A 22847-nucleotide genomic window follows, 5' to 3' on the forward strand; every position below is an offset into this window, starting at 1 on the left:
GAACTTATTAATCAAACTCCAACACTAATCTCATAGCTCCAAATGCTGTCATCTAACGCCACCGCGGGACGGCGGACCGACCAATCTCGGAAGCGGAGTCCCCCGAGTCTACCGCCGTCCCTTTCCTCTCCTGTCCCCCGCTGATTTTATAAATTTTATTCATAAAATCCATATCTCGATGCATAATAAACGGTTGTGATTGGCTTCGTGTACGGCTAATTTCTCTCTTACGACCAACCCAACTGCGCAGCGGACTAATGACCGAATCACCTATCACATCCCTAACAGGAAACTCCATTTAACCACTCAGTGAGCCCTGAAAGCCGCGGACAACTATGCACGAGTCAAATTGTCATCCGCTTCATATAAAATATCCTGTCCGAAACCAAACAGCGGATCTCAGAGACACAATGCCACTGGGCCCCAGTCACCTGCTCTACTATGTGTCTATCTCTATAAAATGACTCGTCCATCGCCTCATGCTCTTCGCACGGGAAGAAAAGAGAGAACAATGGCGACATCCCTCCGCCGCCTCCTCCTCCTCCTTCTCCTCTCCGCCGTCGCGGCCGCCCCCGGTGCGGTGGGCGGTGCGGTGCACGACATGCTCCCGGAGTACGGGCTCCCGCAGGGGCTCCTCCCGGACTCGGTGAAGAGCTACTCGCTCTCGCCGAGCGGGGAGTTCGAGGTGGAGCTCAAGGCGCCGTGCTACGTCCAGTTTTCCGACCTCGTGTACTACGAGAAAAATATCAAGGGGAAGCTCACCTACGGGAAGATATCCGACCTCTCCGGAATACAGGCCAAGAAGGTCTTCATCTGGGTCTCAGTCTCCGGCATCGAGGCCCACCCGGCCGCCGGCACCGTCGAGTTCAAGGTCGGGTTCCTCTCCGAGACGCTCCCGGTGAGCGAGTTCGAGCGCATCCCCGTCTGCAAGGCCAAGGCCTCCTGCCGCGGCGCCGCCGGATTGGTTGCCGAAGGGCTTCGCATCTCCGAGGTCGTACCCTCTATCCCTCTCTCTCTCAGCGAACCCTAGATTTTTGAGTCGATCGGTTGGGAGGGTGGGTCTCTTTATTGTGTTTTTCTATTTTGATCGATCCCATCGTCATGATCAAATGGTTTCTTTTGGTGGATTGCGAGCATGAATGACATGGGTGGTCTTGATCTGCTGGATCGGGCACTGAATTGTATCGGTAAAGATATTTCCTAGAGAAAGGTATCGCATTTTTTGGTCTCTCGGGGGCAAGAAAGTACGTTTTTTGAGTCATCTGATTGTAAAAAAGGCGATGCTTCAATTCCATCTAAGGATGTCTTTTAAGACGATCTATCTTTTGGACGGTTTGGATTCAGTGTGGAATACATCAAATGATTGGTGTTTTGATAGTCGTGCGGCACAACCACGGGGACGGTGGAGGTGGTTATCTTTGGTTATATGTGTTTGTCTGTGTTTTTTTTTGGGGGGGGGGGGGAGTAATTACTAGATAAGCGGAGACCAGTTTGAAATATTAATATTTTGCTTGTGTGTTTGAGGAAATAGCTCTAGGACTGACTTGAGCTCACAGTTATCTAAAAATCAGTTTTTGACTGATGATTCATAACTTGATCTATGTTCGTAGATAGTATAAGCACAGACTGCGATCGCTTTATTTCAGTTAGATTGCATGTTTGCTTTTGATCATCATTATGTTACATCTTGTTCTGGAGGTGTCTTCATTTGGCCTATCTGTTAGCATGGATAGATATATTTTGCTTTGATCACCCATGACATCACCAAATATGAATTACAGCAGTTCATTGTGTACTGCACTCGAGAATCCATTGTTAAGCTGAGAGAATGAGAAAAGATCTGAGTGTTTGGAATTTTTAAAGCTATTTACTTGTCTAATAAAGTTTGCGCATGATGATTAGATGTAAGGATTTTGTTTGTGTTCATCTCAGTGTACTTGTACCCTCCTTGGCTTCTGTTAGAAAGGTTGGAGGACTTAGCATATTTCTGTTCCTGTCGTATCATGTAGTTATGGGTCACCAGGAGAAGTGTGCTAAGAAATTAAATACATTAGTCATGACTTTATGTTTGAATAATCTCTCTTGTTATTGTTTGTTCTTTTTTCATTGAATTGCTACCGAACAATCTGGATTTAAGCACAATAAAGACGCTTAGAAATTTCAGAATATGATAAAAGCTTTACTTGGTTTTGGGCATGCTACAAATGTTGTCCATTTAGGATTGAGTTAAATCTGCCAGGTGCAAGCTGTTGATTGGAGATCTGTTTAAAGTTAGAGCTCGTTGCATTGTGTTCTTTCTGAAATTTACTTGCTGTTGCCTCAATAATGATATTGGACCAACCCCTATTCAGAATGTATATGGGAAAAATAATAAAAAATAAAAATCTCATACATGGGAAAGGAAACAATATAAATATGACTGTCTTATTACTCTGTTCCCCTTTTAAGATTTATGCTTGTGCCTTTTGTAGTTATAGAATGTTTTTTGCTTATTCTCGCTAAAAAATTAGCAGGGAAGGTTATTGGCCTTTCTTAATTTTCTTAGAAGTAAGTTTAAGGTTACTTGACTCATTTAGGTATTTCTTAATGCCCTTTTGCCCTAAAATGGAATCCAGGGGTGTATTCAAGGTGTAATAACTAGGCATTGACTTATGACTGTATTTTTGTTCTCTTAGATGCATCACATTATAAACTCTTAGAGAAATTGTTTGCTCATATTTGGCCAAGACGATGTAAGCAAAAAAGGAGGTGAGCTTATTGTTTGGTTCTAGTACTGAAGAAAGAGAAAAGCATGCTACATGGATGATTGGGGGAAAAGAAAGTTTAGAACATCAAGTTATTGTATTGTCAATATAATGAAGAAAGAGGCAACAATTTCTTATATAGATGATCCAAGAAGAGTCAAGAACCTCCTACAACTGAGAAAAGCATGGATTTTCCAAATTCTAAATCTGTAACTCATAGCTAGCAAAGGATCTGATGTCCTAGGATGCAATGTGATGCGAGTTGAGAGATAGAAAGCTATCATCCTTTTTATTATTTTCCCACGTTTTTGTTTTTCTTTGTGGGTAATAGTAATATTTGACTTGGGCAATAACATGATGCTCTCACTCCCATTAACAACAGCCACCTGTGTGTGTTGGCTCTGACAGACAATACATTTTCATTATATTTTAAGAGAAGAAATAGTAGGTACTTGCCAACTTGCACTGGCACACTTGTCATGCATCTGAACTGTATCAAGTAAAAGTCAAGAAGTCTAATTAGAATAGCAGCACACAAACATAATGCTGTTATCACATTTGACCCAGTTTCTTCCGCTTTCTTGTAACTTTTCTTTTGGCTTTTGGGGTAAGACTAGCTAAATGATTCATCTTTATGCATGAGCCAACTTACTAAATCCCATTTTATAGTGGTCGTAAGGCTCTGGTTTTTTGATATCAAATTGTTAACAAACGGACTACACTTCAATAGAATATGATCTCTAGTTTAAAGTAAGCAAGTTTGTAAATACTATATTATCTTTAACCTGATGTGGAACTCTTCTGTGATGCCATATCATGTTATTGTAAGTGATTCATGTTTCGTATCATGTTATTGTAAGTGATTCATGTTTCGTGTGAGCAAACATGAATCACTTTGTTGGTAGATCTCATAGAACTTGTTTATTTGGTTGAAAATTGCAGTTTTTGGTAGATCCAAGTGAGCAATCCATCCCTTTATCGTAGTTTGAATAACATGGAAATTCTTCTTTGAAGTCCGAGGGAGTCATATTACACTTTTTCATATATAATAGCAAATATAAAAGTTAGGTTAAATAAAGTTTGACATTTATGGATAGTGCTTATTTTAGAAATAAATTTATCTTTTTTTGACTTGGAAATAATGTACTAATGATTTACTCACAAAATACAATGAGGAGAGCTTTGGCTATGAAAAAATGCTGTTTAACAAGTTGGCTCAATTATGGCATCAATAGTTGAATCAATCTTAGCTTAGATGATAATAAGGTTGCCAAATCAAAATGATGCAACATCAAAACGAACAGTATCTGACTTCCTATATTTAGTATTGCTTAGATGCATGATATGTGTCCTAGTGCAAGCTGGTAAGCATCTACTGTTTATTCATGTTGAAATGGAACGTACATGTATAAACTCTGATGTGGAGGATAAACTCTGCACTCTCAATTGTGGAGGATAACATAATGCTGCTATTTACTTCCCATCTTACATGTATGCAAAGAGAACATAAAATATGGGGGGGAAAGGATGATAGTTCTTTGTTGCTCAAGTCACCCGTGTGTTAAAGGTCATTTTCTCTGCATTATGCATCTTGAGATCGTTTTCATGGTTTGAGTTTTGACATATCTGTGACATTGAAGACAGCATTTTTATTTCATCCAAAAACAATCTGAAGTTTTGGTGTTCTGATTGATATCAACATCTGAGGTCATATTACATAAATGTATGGGTCATTCTCATCATCTCTTTATCCATTTGAATTTTTGAACCATTTATTTAAGGATAAGCATAGATTTTACCTGTTTTGAAAAATTAGATGCATTTGGGTATTTGGTCCCATGGAGTTGATTTATACTTAGCCTTATGAAGAATGACTTTACAAGTGGTTTCATCTCAAAGCTCCTTGAAATGACATCAAGTTCCGAATCTGATAAACATTAAAGATATAATTACATTCTTATCCCCCTTTTTCTTGGTAATCAATTCTTAATCCTTGAAGAATAATTTTAAAATTTGAGGCTGCCAACATCTTATTTCCTTGCATTTCATGGCATTTATGAATTAATATAGTTTAATGTTCATGGCCGTGTACCTGGAATATTTGCCACCACGAGACAATTTATGCTGCACTATTATATGGAAGTTGCAAGTGTGACTTATATCGCTCAAGCAATCCATTGTTCGTTGTTTATCCAGAGAACGTGTCTGGGTTTTTTATGCATGGTTATCTGCTAACGTTGCTCTCGCATGCCTCCACCAAAAGTTGGGAAGGCACCTACAGTTTTGTTTGTGCAACTCATAATCGTTTGCAAAGAGTACTGGCTTGTTCTGTTCATGTTTTGTTTTGATGAACTAAAGGCCACCTGGCAAAGATATAGCGCTGCTTTCTTTAAATGTAATGCTGGAACCTAAGCCCATTCAGCCAATGATAGCATAAACAGTATCAACTAAACTTAATTATTGATCCTATTTCTTGTTTGAAACGTTATCAATGAAACTGAATTGTTGAATCTATTTCTTGTTGGTAATGATGAATCGTTTATGCTTCCTTTTCAGGAGTTCCAGCAAGCTTCAGAAAATCCAGTCTTTTGAAGGATGTAATATCAATCTAAAACTTGTGTCCAGGGAATAAACAGGATTGCATTGCAGAAATTATACGGGTATGAACTTTTCATGGGTGTACATGTCGCTGTAAAACTATTATTGCGTATGGAGATTTGAACCCTTTCCAGAACCCTGGTTCTTTGTTTTTGGATTGTGGATAATAATGTAGTTATTAATTGGTAAATAATAGAGGCGGAAGGTTTTTCCTCTGCTATTCAGTCACGCTAAAGTCGGTAGCATGCAGCAATGGGAATGCCATTGCAAATAATGGAAGATAAGAGAGCAAATATTATTGCTTTGCCTGACCAGTAATAGGAGTTTGATCACATGACAGCAGGAGCATCTGTTAATTTAAATGAGGGACTTGTAAGTAGTTTATTGTCCAATCAGGGGCCCAAAAATAATGTTCCTCAATGTACTCCCTTTTAGATGCGGTTGTTAACTAAGGAGCATGTAGGGGGCTTGTTCCTCGCCTATAAATAATTTATTAAACTATCCCACGAAAGGGGATTTTTAAGTAATTTGCCATCGAACCAGCACAAAATGATTCGTCACAGCTGTGCCTCAACGATCGGACCTAGGAAAACCATGTTGATGTTTGCTGGGCCAATATGATTCAATTTGATGGTGGTTAAAAAAATGACAATAATGCAACAATACCATTCAAGGAAAAAATTGCATGATGCGGTTCAATTGGGAATTAGATAAATCAACTAGAGTCACGACACACTTTCTAATCTATTAGAGAAAAAAATTCCATGCCGCAGAGTCCCTACTGATTAACTTCGGCCGACTCCAGCAGAAAAAAGCCCATGCGCATGCGCGTAATGAATCATTCTGCATGCGCGAAGACCTTGAAGCAAGCAACGACCAAACACCCAAAAACCAAAAAAATGAAAAGAAAGAAAAGCAACGCAATTAGCACTCAAATATGTATTGGGGCACTGCTCGCAAGAGTTGCTATCCAAAAGGATCTCCCGTTTCAAGAGAGGACTGCAATTTTTTCAACACCAGAAAAACCCATTCAAAATGACCAACGACCCTTTTGCAGCACCCGAGATATCAAAATATCCACACGACCTTGATAACTAGCAGCACAATCCTTCCATCAGCTTATGATGAATGAAGCAAAATTGGATGCAACCATAAGAGAGTGCATTCAGCAAGGTCTTTGGATTTGCATCCCATCCCAGCAGACTAGTAATTGATCCAGTAGTTGAACAACAAATATAATCATGTACTCCTCAGCCAAGCCACTTGGACAGCATATTCATTAATATATAAAGACACCTTTCTTCTAACAGATTCACCACTATTTTTTCTGCATGCGCACGTAAAGGAGAGAGCGATGGAAAACAAAATATATTTTAGTATCTGTTCCAAATAACAATATCACAGTACATAAAACACACTACTCTTTTTTCATTACAAATTGACATCCTATCCCCTTTTCTCCCTTCCAGTCATATTTATTTCAGTTAATCTCTCAAATTTACAACAAGAACTCGAAATGAAAATATAAAAAGCAAAAGCCTAGCTCTTGTCTACTCCCCCACCATTAATGCAGGTCGAAAAGAACATGCAATGAGATGAAACGAACAGGCCCCAAAAAAGCCCCTCCCACTCTCACCACATATTCTACAACCCTCCACCAAGCAAAACTACACCCAACCTAAAAAGAAAAGGATAAATAGGAAGAAAAGAAAATAAAACTAAACAGAGCCCACCCATGACCTGGAAGTCAGTCGCCACCATTAATTCACCATCACATTAACCATCCAGAATGCCAGACAACACCGTGGGGAACCAATAAGAAGAGAGACTACTGAATGAACAGAAAGAACAAAAAAGGGGCAATTACCCACTGTTTAACCCTGCAAGTATGCAACTCGATCAAAATTATATTCTAGAAAACAAGGGTGAATAGAACTTAAAAGTTGTTTAAGACAATGGGGATAATGTCAGTCCCAAGCACTAGTTACCCCCGGACCACCATAGCCACCCCCGTACCCTGAAGATGCACCCCCGTATCCCCCACCACCACCACCACCACCACCACCACCATATCCACCGCCCCCACCATAGTATTCACCACCTCCACCTCTGCTGTAGGAGGAATCCCTTCGAAAGTCCCGACCACCAAAGCGAGCACCACCACCAGATCGACGGTTCCTACCACCACCACCATAGGAAGAACGAGCAGCATAGCGGGAGAGCCATGCAGGCACCTCCTGGTTTGCTTCCTGCATAAGCTCAGCCAACGGTCTTGCCAGATTTAAGTTATTGTCATTGAAGAAGGCAGTGGCCAGACCAGTGTTTCCAGCTCTCCCTGTCCTTCCAATACGATGCACGTAGTCATCAATGTCATTTGGAAGGTCAAAATTGACAACATGTGCCACGTGAGGGATGTCAAGCCCACGTGCCGCCACATCTGTTGCCACTAAGATTGGAGTTGCACCACTCTTGAAGGATCTCAGTGCATATTCTCTTTCCTGTGAGACAGCATCAATGATGTGACAATAGAGCCCAGCAGCGACCCAATAATCAAGGTACAAATCAATTACTTTCAAATTAGCAGCAGAACTTTAAAATTATTTTTGAACAGAAGAGAGGGGAGATATAATTAGACATGCTCGGGGAATGAACAAATCCCATAAAATTCCTACTAACTCAGATAAGATAGTAACAATCATCTGGCTGGCGAATAGTGCAAGTTCATTGACAATCACTATGCAGCTAGCTGATGCTTCAAGGGAGTGTTGGTAGTCATTCAATGGCAAATTAAATATTGTATGAGAAAATAAACGAAGCAGACATTTTTTTTTTACTTCAAAACTTCCTCATAATAGATTACCAAAAAAACATGCAATTGAGACAGTATAGAGCTCATTATTTTGTAGTAGGTGCCTAAATCTGTCAATTGAAAATGGCACACCAAAAGCAACATTTTTTTAAGAACTCTTTATGAATAGGTAAGCTTCAGACTGGTAGAGGCTCGAATGAGCCTAAAGACTAGTTTAATCACAAAAGCAAACACAGAAAAACAAAGCAAACAATAAGGATTTCCTGGAGAAGAGCAAATAGCCAAAACTAAACCATAAAGAGCAAGACAAAACCCTTAATGCATTTCTTTACAAATGATAAATGATACAAGAATAAAAAAATGGACACAACCATCATATATTAGAACAAAATGTAAAAAAAAAAAAGATAAAAAAAAAAAGAATGGCTGAGGCATGTATCACTTGAAAAGAAGATATTTAATCAGGCTTATGCAGAAAAGCTGTTAGCCTATAGTTCAACAGCCTTCTTAGTTTTAATCCTCCAATGAAGAGTGTCTTCCACCATCAAACCTTTAAAGTATTGGCTGATCATGAAGATTACCATAAATTCCTTGATGATTCTAACATCATCGACAACTTATATACAATTTACCAAAGCCACTTGTCCAGTTTCAACTGCTAAGCAACGGTAACACAATCAATTTTAATAATATTTGGCCAAATGACAAGAAATAAATTTAATATGCAGCTAAAACCATCCACTCTGATTTGCAATTAATCCCTTGGCATAGCAGACCAATGAACACTTGTTCCAATGACTTGAGCTACAGTCTCGCAAAGGAGCCAGGTATCCTAACAGACTTCAGTTTGAAGCTCAGTTATAGATGCAACCAGCCATACACAAGAAGCAGACTGATATATATAAAGACATTAAATCTTTCTAGTCACTTGATTCGAAGTCCTCAAATTGGCTACTTCAATATGTCAGAAACCAGAAGGCACTCACCTCTAAAAAAGAAACCTAAAGGCACAAATCCAACCTTGTGAAGCAGACTGATATATATAAAGACATTAAATCTTTCTAGTCCCTTGATTCGAAGTCCTCAAATTGGCTACTTCAATATGTCAGAAACCAGAAGGCACTCACCTCTAAAAAAGAAACCAGAAGGCACAAATCCAACCTTGTTAGCAGACAGCTTGTAATAACAATTTCTTAACCCTGTCATATTTTATTCTTACAACATCTCTCATAAATGAGAAAATTAAGTCTGCATCTCTTCAGCCTAAAATAAGTTATATCTATCTATTAATAAACAAAATGCAGATTTACGGAAACCAAGAAATCCTGCGCGTTTTGTTGGCAGCTTCATGATAAGTGAAGTCCACAACCATTTTCAATGAATAGCATTACCAAGTTACTAGAGAAAAATGAATAGCAACACCTTCCTGCTTAGGAAGTTACTTCTTGCATATACAGGATCTTTAGGATAAAACATAAGTGAAAATAATAACTCCTTGCAATGACAAAGAATGAGAAACTCCAATGATATTCATTAAATTATTCCATATTATTTAATCCATAAAAAAGCCATATATTTTCCTCAGAAATATGTAATAATTCCTCGATGTTTTCATCTTCAATTTCAATTCCAAAGAAAATCACATCTCTTATACTGATTATTTCATAAAGACATACTGAGAAAGTCTCTTCTTTCCTATTGTATATGCCAAGCCATCTCATGAGGGCATTCTAGGAAATAAAGTAAGAGCTCTGTTATTTTTTGTTTAAAGGGTTTGCTCATGCAAGGGAATTTGATTTTTTTGATAGAAAGGTAATTTGATTTTGAAAGTTGGAAACAAAAAAATAAGGGGCAATACTGCAGACTCTTCCAGAGTCTTCGCAGCATTTTCCTCCTCGCTTTCTCTATAAATCTTCTTCCTCCTTTTCTTCTGTCTAGAAATCACCCTGTAGTGTTACTTGCTAAGACACATTTATGTTGATTTGCTATGTTTATTTCATAATGCTCATCCATTTCAGATTTATATTATCTCGTGCTGTCCAACGTCAGTTTACACCCTTACTGACCATGGTTTATTGATTTCTGCACAAAAATAATTGCTTCTTGTGCCCAGAAATTACTTGACAGCAACCCTAGCGTTTATTTAAACCCATACGCACCACAGAAAGCACTCAGAACCCTAGAACTACAGATTTTCATACTTAAAATTCGAAATGTCACTTGCAGACATCAGAACATCACTCAGATTTAGTACAAAATTTATTTGATCCTCTTCATGGAACTCCAGAACCCTCATTGAGCAGTCCTAACTCCAAACCCTAGGGCTACATCAGATTTGCAACCTCCAGAAAACAACAGACAAATGGCTTGTATAACAACAGTCAAACCCAGCGAGTCATCTAACAAACAGTTTCGTTGTAGTGGGTTTCTCATCTATTTAACAAAGATATTCATTAATTATGAAAATAAAAAGGAGAAAAGTAATGTTCTATGCGAAGTTGAACATAACATTTTATAAACCATCCAGAGTGAAAATAGAACAGGCATCATGAGCGCCAAAGACCACTTCCATAATGACAGATGTGGAACAAATAAGTTAGGTGGAAAAAAAAAATGAAAGTTGGACAATTTTCAAATATCATCAAAGATATACGTGATAAATTGCCCATTTGCCTACCTGCTGTGTTCTATCCCCATGAATGGTGGTTGCAGGAAATCCATTCATACACAACCAGTGTTCCAGTGAATCAGCTCCCTTCTTTGTCTCTACAAAGACCAAAGTCAAAGCTTGCTGCAGGGATCAAAGTAATGGTATCAGTAACCATGGTAATTACCTGATCAAAATGATATTACCATATAATTAAGCAAGCAAGAAAATGTTACAAAAATCCAGTAACTTAAAGTAAATGGAGCCACCCCTAGGGGTGAAGAAGAAAACCACTAGAAAGATGAGTTTTTAAGCGGGTATGACCTTTCCATGAGCACCATTAGCTCTTTGGGCATGAAGAAGGTCCATAAGGTGGCTTCTTTTGTCCGATTCAAGAACATATTCAACTCTCTGAACAATCAAATCAGTACTAGAACCAACCCTTCCAACAGCAAGAAAGATGTAGGTGGAAAGGAAATCAGAAGCCAATCTCTGCATACAAAAGTTATAAATTTGTTAGTGCCCATACATGTCAGAAAATTTCCCATTAAATACTTCGAACAACATGCAAAGAAAATGAGAAGACAGATTGCCAAGACAACATACGGTAACCAGATTACAGGTAACATAGAAAACCAAACACTCTAAAACATACAACATATAAAAAGCATATCTATTTGCCTAAATTTTTTTTTTCTCCAAACTTTAGAAACTGCACAACGAGCACCACAAGCTATCAGATAATGCAAGCTTCCCTACACCTGCTCTGGATTTTATCATCGCCTCTTCATTCCACCATTCCTCGTGTTGGCACAGGTTCAAAGTACAGGTGTTGGGTCTGCATCCTTGTTATCATCAAATCTTAGAATACAAGTACCAGCTAAGGCTCCAAAAAATCAGTGTAGGTGTGAAGAAATGCCGTACATGACCTAAGTCTGTCGGGCCTTGCATTATTTCATTCAACTTTTAATCATTATAGCCTATTTAATACACACTTGTGCCTTTTCTTATACACATTTATTCACACTCGCTTCTGTTTTTTGAACACACTTACGTCTTGTTTTTAACCCAAGCCATGAACCATATATTAAATGAACATCAAAACAAGCAACCTGGTTAAGTTACTTTTCTTGAAAAATAACAACCGTCCATCAAATAATTCTTGATAAAAGTACAAGTTAAGAACCAGAAGTCAGTTTGCTGATTGAAAAATCAAATAATGCTTGATGAGATCACAACCGTTCATCAATTCTCTTCCCCTGATAGACCATATGCATCGCACATGCCAACAGCCTAATCTGAACCCACCATAACCTCAATCCCATTCTCCTTATCTAATGTTGCACCTATTACGGCCTCCATCGCCTCCACCCTCCCCCAAGCATCCGTTGTCCACTCTTGGTGTCCTCCACCTGAGTCCATGAGACAGCCTCAACCCATGTAGGTGCCCCACACCCCACTTTCCTTCGGTACTCTTTATGTGACCCCCCCCCCCCCTCTCAGTGGATTGCACGGCACTTTCCATGGTTGGGATTCATCAAAGCCAAGTCCAATCATAATGCTTCTGCCAGACACAATCCCATACCCCAACCCATATCTTGTTGTGTCAACAACACAGTACATTGGGATAAGATGCACAGTTCAGGTATTTTGTCTATAGTCTATACCCTCTCATCCCTACTTTCCATCAAGCATCATAATATCATAAGGTCACCCCAATCATATTATATCATAAGCAGTTTTCTCATGTTAAACCAAATCTTAAATATTTCTGATAAAATGACCATCTGAAATATTAGCTTAAATAATTGTCAGTCAATATAATATCAACACTTTCCAGTTGTCATGTTTCTTATTCACCTTTTTGACATGTCCCTCCAACTTCTTGTTTAGATTTCTAGATTATTCTTGTCTCAAGAAAGACTGAATATATTACTCTACTACATACCAGTGATCATAAGGTGTTAGCAACAAAAAAAAATAATAGAAAACAAATAAAAAAAAGAGTGCATCAATCATTAGGATTGGATGGTGGCAATTTCTAATGCCCTTTCCAGATCAAGTATCTACAGTGCCACAACCATAGAAAATTAGCAATCATGCATAAATTAACATATGTCACTTCCCATATAGTTCACAATAGGAAGCACAAGTTCATATGCACGAATAATAGATGCACAGCTCTGTTATAAAAGATTTATGATGACTCCAACAAAGATTTCTTAACTCTGTCATGCTTACCATCTGAAATTAAGAAACCACAATCAAGACAAATATATACCTAAGGCAATTTATGTTAAGTTATATCCAAAATAAAAATGGACCACCCAGCATAAAAACATTAACACCACAAATAGCAGACAACTGGCAGATTCCAAAACATACATAAAAATAAGAATGTTCCATACATGATGGAACCAACCTGTATCTCTTTAGGAAATGTGGCGCTGAACAGCATCGTCTGCCTTATGCCTCGTGGGGGCATGTCCATTTGTTCAACAATTCTTCGAATCTGTGGCTCAAAACCCATGTCAAGCATTCTATCGGCTTCATCTAAGGCCAAATATCTAATCATCTGTAATGAAACTCTAGCCCTCTCCAACAAATCTACCAAACGGCCAGGAGTTGCCACAAGAATGTCAACACCCCTCTCCAGATCCCGCAACTGCCAAGATACACGCACTGTAATCAGTAAGAAGGCATAATAGTATGCACACAAAAAACAGTACACTCACAACAATATATGAAGATTCCAAAGGACCAGTTTTCTTTATCTAGTCAGGCCTAATTGAATGTATCAATAAAGAAAAACCAATAGAGGATTGGCTATGCAAATTCTCAAGCAGAAAGGTTATTCATCTAATACCATCATAAACCCTTGACCAATGTTGGAGCAGACACCAAAGATAAGAGGAGTTAACACACTTCAAACAATAAACCAAGATTTCAACAGGCCTTTTTATCAAGCATGCTAGTTGATCAAATATATTAAAAAAAAAAAAAGGAACAAGTATTGTAGATACAGGGTCTTATGAAATAAATATCATAATGCATCTAATAATATCATGAACATCATTAACCAGAACAAAAAGGGAATATAGAGATCTTTCACAAAGATTTTGTTAGCAATAAACTGCGTCAAAAGCCCAATAAGAAAAGCAAGCACAAGTGCAGAACTTGGTCTAGAAGATTAAATCAAATAAAAGTGAGAAAAGCTTGATGGAAGCCACCACATTTTTCAAGACATGCTTTTGCTTGTTCCAGTTACAAGACAAAAAGTTACTAAACGTTCAAATCCTACTTTAACTATTTTTAACAATTAACTGCTGCTTATTCACTAAACCGTTAATTTTAGTCTGTCCTCAGTAGGCGGCGCAAATGAGCCGAGCAGCTTGCAAGCTACTTGAGCCCAACTGGGGTCCAAGCTTGACTCAACCCGACTATTACCGAGCTCGAGAAGCTCAAACAATTTTTCGAGTGGAGCTTGAATAGCAAAATACTTGACTCAAAAGCTCACAAGCCTAGTCGAGCATATATATTTTTAATATTATTATATCTTATTTATAATATATTATTAATTTAATATTTAAAAATATAATATTTATATTCCTTTTAATCTGACCCAACTCTTGACTTTTAATTATATTTTTCATTATGAGGAAGGCTTGAACTCGAGCTCAAAAATGGCTCAATTGATTTTCGAGTCGAGTCGAGTCAACCTCGAGTATTGCTTTGTTTTGATTGAGTCAAGTTCGAGCTTCGATATTAGGGTTGATCAATCTCGAGTCAAGTTTCAAGCCCAAATATTATAAATCGAGTCAAGCTTGTGGCTCTAGCTACTCGACTCGGCTCAGCTCGATTGCACCCCTAGTCATCAGCATGGTAAATGTATGTGAAGAAATAATAAACTATAAAAGATAAGCAAGTTGGAACTACCTTCAGGCTTTTAGCACAAGCGACCTTAACCCATATGACATCTATACGCAATTCTACAAATCTCCTCTGCTTATCAGCAAACCTAATAGCTTCAACAGCAGCAAGTGATTACCACAACTCATATAACCATTTGTTTTAAAAATGTTATACTCATGTATTTTCCATGTGCACCTTGCTAGGATCATAAATTTATATTTCGATAAATTTATAACCATTTATTTTCCAAGATGGGATTTGCCCCTTCTAACCAGAGTCTAGCTTTCTGGAATATCTGCACCTCTTTCAAATGGAAGTCGTGCTCTCAAGTTCCAAGCCCCTACTAGTCCTCTAAAAATTCAGATTGCTGAAACTCTATAGATAATCTATCATATGTATGTTAGCCAAACAAGTTTGCAAGCCTTGGGTGGCTGTGTCTTTTTAAGGGCAAAGTTATAGGGGAAAGAAACATCCACATCTCCAAGACTCCCAACCTCCACTCAACATAGTCCAGCACAAAGACATGTCACCCACCTATTCCAACCTAAAGGTACCCCAGGCTTAGTATGGTATGATTAAAACTTAAAAATTTGCCCAAATTATATGCATCTCTTCAAAACTCACCCCATTTACCTTTAAAAAAAAAATCTTCATTCCAATGATGGGAAGGAGATAGAAAAGTAAGAGGAATAAAAGCAGAACAGCAAACTATTGATGTTCTTTTGCCCTCCTCTTTGAAGCCTTCAAAAAACTGCTGAACTACTAGCAGTTCCCTCCAAATACCAGCTCTATCAAAGTGTAACATGCATTCACATTCTTTGCAATCTTTAACCCATTTTACAACTAACACATATAACAAAAATAAAACATACAGCAAAAACGCTTGTTAAATGGTCATCATTTATAGAATACATGATTTGGCTCAAAATTGTCAAATTTTCATGGATCTGTTGCAACAACTAGATATGTCTCAACTGTCACTTGGAATATCATCAAAGGCAGATGTTTCATTAGTTATAATGTAATTATCTATATGCGACATCTCATGCACGTGACTAACTTCAAGAAAATAAGCATCCAATGGATGGTCGCTGATTTCATTAGTTGATGAAGTGTTTCAAATTAGGCTTTCACCATTGAACTTATATGGTTATGTGAACTGATAAATAGATTTTCATTTTCATAGAGTTAATTATCTTGTTTTTCTCGCTCTCTAACACAGATAAAGCCAAGGATAAATACGTATAATAATATGCATAAGATGGGACTATACTCATTGAAGCTGACCAGCAGCCATCTACTTTATAACATTCACATATATAATAAATATATTTGGCAAAATCAATTTGTATTCACTCCCAAATTGCTAACATAAAACTCAAACTCAAGATATGCACATAATTACTTATACCCAAAAGCATACTGGTGTGCAACCCAATCATAACTGAGCTGGAAGAAATCAAAGCATACGAACAATACTTGAACCAACATCCAAGAGACTTAGTGTTTAAGGACCATGTAACAAAAGCATTAGCACTGAAGTCAGCCTCATAGTAATATATACAATACATCTAGTAGCGGTAAGGGTATAAAAATTATGACCATACTCATAAAAGTTATTTAAAAAAGAATGTGAAGCCAGCTCCACCGTGTCTTTCAGAACTCTAGCAATAACAAGAACTGCCTACATAAAAATGCAAACCTAAGGACCATCAATCCCTCCTACTCTCCATCAAATTAATTTGTTCTCCATATGTTACTTTAAGAAATAGGAATCTCAATCTACATCTCATGTGGCTGACATCAATTGGTACTCAATACTCGCATATAGTCCATCATTTATTGCAAATGTTGAATCCAAGCATCTCTCAACTACGCTTCATAGGGATTTAAAATGATCCCACTTCGAATCATTTGGGTCATGATCCGAATATTTAAATCATCTCGATATTCAACTTTCCTTGAATCTTTCACATCTCATCATTTGTCAACATCATGTCTACTATATATCTATGTCAACTGAAAACACCTCAGACTCCAGTGCAGTTCTCACCACAAAATTCTCACATCCTACAGATTGTTTGCCTCTTCAACTCTCTTTACACATATTTCTCCTTATAAATCTCTTTTATCACTCCTCTCTCTACAAAAAGCCCTGTCATATCTACGCGTTCTACAAAAAGGCCTGACATAAGATCTAGCCCATTTTTGCCATAGTACAAGATGCTAGCTGAGTGTTAGACTATCAACCACACTATGCACAAATATTTGTAGAACTTCTCATGCATGTAAGATGAAATGTAAAGGTAACTTCTACATTCATGCATGCATATTGCTGCCAAAAGTGACCATTTTGGCTATTTACTAGGGCAATTAAGCAAGGCTAACTACCTGAGTGGCGACTGCATGCATGTAAGGTGAAACATAAAAGTAACTTCTACATTCATGCATGCATGTTGTTGTCAAAAACGACCATTTAGGCTGCTTACTAGGGCATCTAAGACAACCACCTGGGCAATGACTGATGTGCTTTATGAAGGTGGAGCAACAACCTCAAATCTTTTAGAACCTAGCTAACACATGGTTGCATTAGTCACCAGTCTAAAGACCAGATGGCTGCTCATATCACTAAATGATATTGAGCTATACAAATAACAAGCATATGTTATACTAACCTACAATTTAAGATGCTTATTAGCTATTCACATTACTTGCACTAAGTATTGTGTGTCAATATATATAAACTAATTTAACAACAAATGCCAGCTATAACTTGTATATCAACCACTTGATGCACAACAATCACATTATACAATCACATGGACATGCCCTTGCTCACTAACTTGCCTAACAGAAGAGGGTAAACTGTCCCACCTATCACAGACCCTCGGAGGTCTATATTGGCCACCTATCTACAACAGCTAACCTTCTCCTTCTTCCTCCACTTTTTTCCTCTCTTCCACTCTCTCTTCTCTTCCCCCCTGCCCATTTCCTCCTATTTGTTTCTCGTGTCTTTTTCCTTTATCTTCTTCCTATTCTTCTTTCTCTTCCACTTTTTCCTTCAAATTTTACTAAGCAATTCTTTTCTTCCGCGGTTTATCATATTCTTTCTCCTCCCCTTATTTCTCTTCTTTCTGTTTTTCATAAGTAAATTCTTTATTCCAAATTTAATCAATTTCTATTTTATTCTCCCCTTCTTCGATCCCTTCAAGCATCTTTATCCTAACCAAGATATAATTATCTTTTCAAGTTTTGATGTATTAGCTTCTATCTTTCTTCCTTTTTGTTTCTCTTCACTTTGCATTTTCAATTTTTCATCGTCTCCTTTTCTTCGATCCTTTCTTCTCCTTCATCTTTTCTTCTCATTTTCTTGCCCGCTTTGCTCAAAAAGGAAAGCAAAGACCACCTAGGTTGCTGCGCAGTCCATTGTAGAAGCCTAGGAACCCACACTGGGTTCCATGGCCCTATTGACAATCTTCTGCATAGATTGAAGTATGCATGTTTATATATGATAAGAAATTCCATAAAGATGAGGGGCAAAAAGTAAAATCCACTTTCTCAGATTGACAATGTTTTATTGATTCTAACTACTAATAACTATGACATAGGAATGCAATGGTTCATATCAAAGTATGAACTTTGCAAATTTTAAGCCAAATACGGAAGCTGCCCCCCTAAGAAGCATAAATGAGACACCAATAATCATGATCCAGGTCATAATAACACAACTTCATAATATGTAGCAATTACATATTTCAATATCGTGGATAATCACGACATTAAGTGTCTAAGCAACCTAGGGAGTATATCCCTCCAAAGCAAAAGATAATAGTAAAGTAGAAGTTTAGTAGATCAGGAAGCCTTTTTGTTCCCATAACAGTTCAAGTTGAAACAAACACCCATTCATGAAGAGGAAAGAAAATCTTCAGTGCAACCGTGCAGGACACGGACGATACTTGAAGCTAAACAAGAAATCAAACTATGTCTATCACCATATATGCATATGCTGGTGTATGCATATATGCATGCATCCATTGACCACAGCCTGCTCAATGGTTACCCCATGGAGATGGATTTATTACAGTGCCAATAGGCAAGAAGCAGAACTCCTACTACCAACCATCTGACATCAGTCAAACTCCATATAGAACCAGCACAATGTCCGGACAATAAGCTGTAAATGAAATGTACTACAGGTTCACAACAAACAACAAAGTAAAAAAACTAAAATCAAACCAAATGTGAAAATAATAACCTGCTGATTGATTGGCGCTCCTCCATAAGCAACAACAACCCTAACTCCAGTCTGGTAGGCAAACTTTCTAGCCTCCTCATGTATCTAGAACACAAAGCACAAAATATAAACACCAAAACAAATGGAAAAAGGAAAATGAAATCATCAAGACCAGCAAATAGAACGGGTATTCCACGTTGGAACACCTAAAATACAAAAACATACTTGGACTGAAAGCTCCCTGGTGGGTGATAAAATCAGTGCGAGTGGGTAAACCGTCCTCATACCACGTGGCCTCTGAGCAGGTTGCCCCCTCATGATCCCACTAATTATGGGGAAACAGAAAGCTGCGGTCTTTCCTGACCCTGTCTGGGCACAGGCCATCAGGTCCCGGCCTGCAAGGGAGATCGGGATCGCATGGCGCTGGACTGGTGTCGGCTTCACATACTTGCACCTCCTTATGTTCTCATTCAGCTCTTGCCCTAAATCAATCTCAGCAAATGTGCCCACAGGTGGTGGTACATTGTCACCACTCGTTTCAACAGGGATGTCCTCGTATGCATCAAAATTGATGCCCGTATTCTCCGGGCCATCAAATGCATCCTCAGTTGTTTCCTCATCATTTGCAAAAGGATTCACCTCACGCTCCCTTCGATCCCATCCGCCAACTCTGGAGTTCCAACCACCCCCTCCACGGCCTCCACCAATCCCCAGGGCGGCCCGCGTCACGGACAGGACTTCCACCCCAGCGGCTCCCGCCAGAAGGACCACCATACCCGGACGGGCGCACGGCAGCCGCGGGGGCCTCGGCGGGAGCGGGGGCCGGGGGCTCAGAAGACGACGGGCGGTTGCGGAGATGAGGAGGGACGTAGGTACTGCGAGTGGAACGAGGAGCAGCAGCGGTGGCGTTGACAGCAGAAGAAGCACCAGTGGCGGCCGCCGAGCTCTCGGCTTCCGCGACCGAATCAGCCCATGAGGTTCGCATAATTCAGAAAATCAATCTAAACCCTAACGACAGCCTCAATCCAGCAGAATTACAGCAGATCTAAGAAATCCGAGCAACGGATCATCCACCCTAGACCCAAACACAAAATAAAAAATAAACAATTTCCTCCGATGAGGGTTTCAAATCCCAGAAAACACAAAAAAAACGCAACAAATCCACAAAAGCCAAAGACGAAAAGCCTTGATCTAAACCAAAGCACGGTTTTAGAAAGAGAAAGAGACGAAAAAATAAAAAAGAAAACCAAGATTAGAGAAAGACCTGGAGAGGGGCAGGAGAAACCCTAGGATCGATTCCTTGGAAGGGAAGCGAGAGATTGGGAGCCACGGAAAGAAACCCCAGAAGCTTTTCAAAGAGAGAGGAGAGACCGAATCCGGCGAGGACAAGACTAGGGGAAAAATATCTCGTGCTGGACGTCGCCTTTTTCTACTCCAACGCTAATTCCTCTTTTGTTTTCCGCCTTTATTATTATCGGAACCCTAATTATTGTAGAATAAGAGAGAGAGAGAGGGAGAGATGCGGGGAGAAAAAGAGAAGGAAAGAGGGGAAATCGGAAGACCTGAGGCTGACGTCATCGACCAAACGAGCGGTCGGCCTGGACAGCGATCTGGCTACTACAGCCGTTGGATCTGGCCAGGTACATCTCGGCTGTCCGATCGGTGTTCCTTCAATTAAGCCGAGAAGAGCACGTGACACTATGAAACATCACGTGCTCCGCAATGAATTGTGCTTTTTGCGTACAGCTCCCTAGCAAAATTAGATATCCTGGTAAGGGCCTGCCTTTGCATGATTTAAATTAAAGGCCGTTAAGATAAAAATCGGAATACGCGACGCTCGTCAAAAGAAGCAGCAGAATGGAAGGCTGCAATCATCCTATTTGAATACTTTTATTATACAACCATTTGAGGAAGGAAGGTCTAAGGTGATAATATCCCATAATATTTCTCTTAAAATTTTTGTTGTTTAAATGCACTCTGATCTTGAGAACAATACTTTTTTATTAAAAAAATTGACTAAAACTACTATTCTCATCAGACCACTCTTATATCTGCAAAAGTATCCTTATAGAAGTGGGATACTTGAGCATGGAGCTCTGCTTTGTAATGCAGCTAGCCATCATTCCATTGTAACGGCAATATAAATGAAAATCATTTTTTTGCCATACATGTTTCAGGTTATTGGATGCAAAAAAAAATCTTCATGCAGATCCAAACCATATTTTTCTCATTAAAAATACAAGAGATATTCAAATTACCAGACTGCTTATTATTTCCATCGTGATATTACAATAATGAAAGATGTAGCAATTATTTTTTAAAAGTTTCCAGAAAAAATCAATTGGAGGATTGATTAGAAAATAATAGATGCCTTTGAGATAATTAGCAGAGACGGGCATAATTAAAGCCATGGAACCAAACTTCTGGCTCCGAGCTTCTGATAATGGGGATATTCGAATTTTGAAAGGTGGGAGCCGTTGGAGAAGCAAAGTCAGAGACGCCTTAGAAATTTGGATGAGGCCTTCCAGGCGTGGGAGAAAAGTTCGGAATCAAGTACATGCGGACGCACTCTAGTTGGCCTTTGGGATTGCCGGGTTACCAAGTTATTCTTTATGGTTAAATAAACAATTGTTGGTAGGAAAAAAAAGACTCGTTTGGTTGGCTTTGGTTATGGACAGGAGCGAACAGCTCGAGGGGCATACAACTACTAAAAAGATGACAGCTTACAAGACTTTGCAAGTCAGTTTAAATGACTAAATCCGTATCTTATTGGTAAAATACAAAGGGGCAAGCCTCAGTAGTCGAACGTAGTAGTCCACATGGTACATTGGAACAGTGATATTATCTGCTTAGCAACCAAAAATTTTAGATTCGAATCTTGGTCATGAACTTTATCGACTTGCCATTGGATAGATGATGATCATCAAACCACCATACCATCCTGTAACATGAAATATGTTGCAATTTAGGCGCTAAAACACATGGTTTTAGCTATAGATACAAGTTGGACAGAAGCTTAACTCAATGAGAATGAGTTTTAGCTATGTAGGTGCCCGTTATAAACCTAGATTTTAAGTCATGCCTAAAAACCGAGATAAGAGGTCGGGCCGAAATCATAATTTAGTAGTTTTAAGAATTGGATCATTTATCGAAGTAGAAAAAGAGACTAGGTCACATGTCGCCGGTTCAATCATCGAGTCAATCCGAGTTGAACCATAATATCATGATGATATAATAAAATATTAATTATTAATATTTATATAAAAATAGTTAATAATATATAGATAGAAACTATAATTATTAATTATTAAGTAAAGTAATTTTTGTACGAAACTAGGACAATTCAGTTGCTAGCGTGCTACTACTGTCTACCACCAATCTTTGGTCAGCTCATTAGAAAGGCAGAGAGAGAAATGGAGAAGGGAAGAGAGGCCAAGAGCTTTTGCACCTTTAATTTTACTACCTCTCTATTAGATTCACTTACTACCAAGTTCTAATCTTCTACAAAAGGAGGGAAGGGGATGGGTTCTTATCGCCTCCCCCGTTGGTCATTCACTAAGTTTTGGGGACAAAGGGGACAATGAGAGAGAAAGAGAGAGAGAGAGAGAGGGGGAGAAGAAATGCTAAAAGAGATGATAAGAACAAAGAAAAGTCTTCAACATGGTGAGATCTATAATCATGTTGGTGCTGGAGATGCAAGAAAGAAGGTCAAGGATGAGAGAGAAGCAAGAGTGAAAAGGATGATCAAGTTGAAACAATCAAATCCCTAATAGGTTAATTCAATTATTTTTTTATTCCTCAAGAACTCTCAATCTAGCTATAGCATATGGATTAGTTGCTGGACCAGTTGATGGTCTAATTGATTCAACGGACCGGTTCAGTTTGGTTTTTAAAAGTATGGTA

The 22847-nt window shown here is 38.6% G+C and overlaps 2 protein-coding genes across 2 annotated transcripts; one reads left to right on the forward strand and one right to left on the reverse strand.

Moving 5' to 3' along the window:
• Positions 1-486: 486 nt before the first annotated feature.
• On the forward strand, positions 487-5570 carry LOC103712072. The gene is made up of 2 exons (XM_008798462.4): positions 487-991; positions 5301-5570. Exons 1-2 carry the CDS (start codon positions 512-514, stop codon positions 5334-5336), a joined length of 516 nt encoding a protein of 171 aa, XP_008796684.2. The 5' UTR covers positions 487-511; the 3' UTR covers positions 5337-5570.
• A 1125-nt stretch (positions 5571-6695) lies between these two features.
• On the reverse strand, positions 6696-19929 carry LOC103712073 (DEAD-box ATP-dependent RNA helicase 37-like). The gene is given in 7 exon segments (XM_017844036.3): positions 6696-7840; positions 10829-10942; positions 11123-11290; positions 13221-13463; positions 18966-19049; positions 19170-19656; positions 19658-19929. Coding segments are annotated over 7 exon segments (1899 nt in total). The 3' UTR covers positions 6696-7309.
• Positions 19930-22847: the final 2918 nt, after the last annotated feature.

Source organism: Phoenix dactylifera, unplaced genomic scaffold, assembly GCF_009389715.1.
Source record: "Phoenix dactylifera cultivar Barhee BC4 unplaced genomic scaffold, palm_55x_up_171113_PBpolish2nd_filt_p 000204F, whole genome shotgun sequence".
Taxonomy (NCBI): Eukaryota; Viridiplantae; Streptophyta; class Magnoliopsida; order Arecales; family Arecaceae; genus Phoenix; species Phoenix dactylifera.

Coding starts and splice junctions, on each gene's coding strand:
- LOC103712072 (XM_008798462.4), top strand. CDS start 512: ATGGCGACATCCCTCCGCCGCCTCCTCCTCCTCCTTCTCCTCTCCGCC. Junction 992..5,300: donor AAGGGCTTCGCATCTCCGAG/GTCGTACCCTCT, acceptor CTTCCTTTTCAG/GAGTTCCAGCAAGCTTCAGA.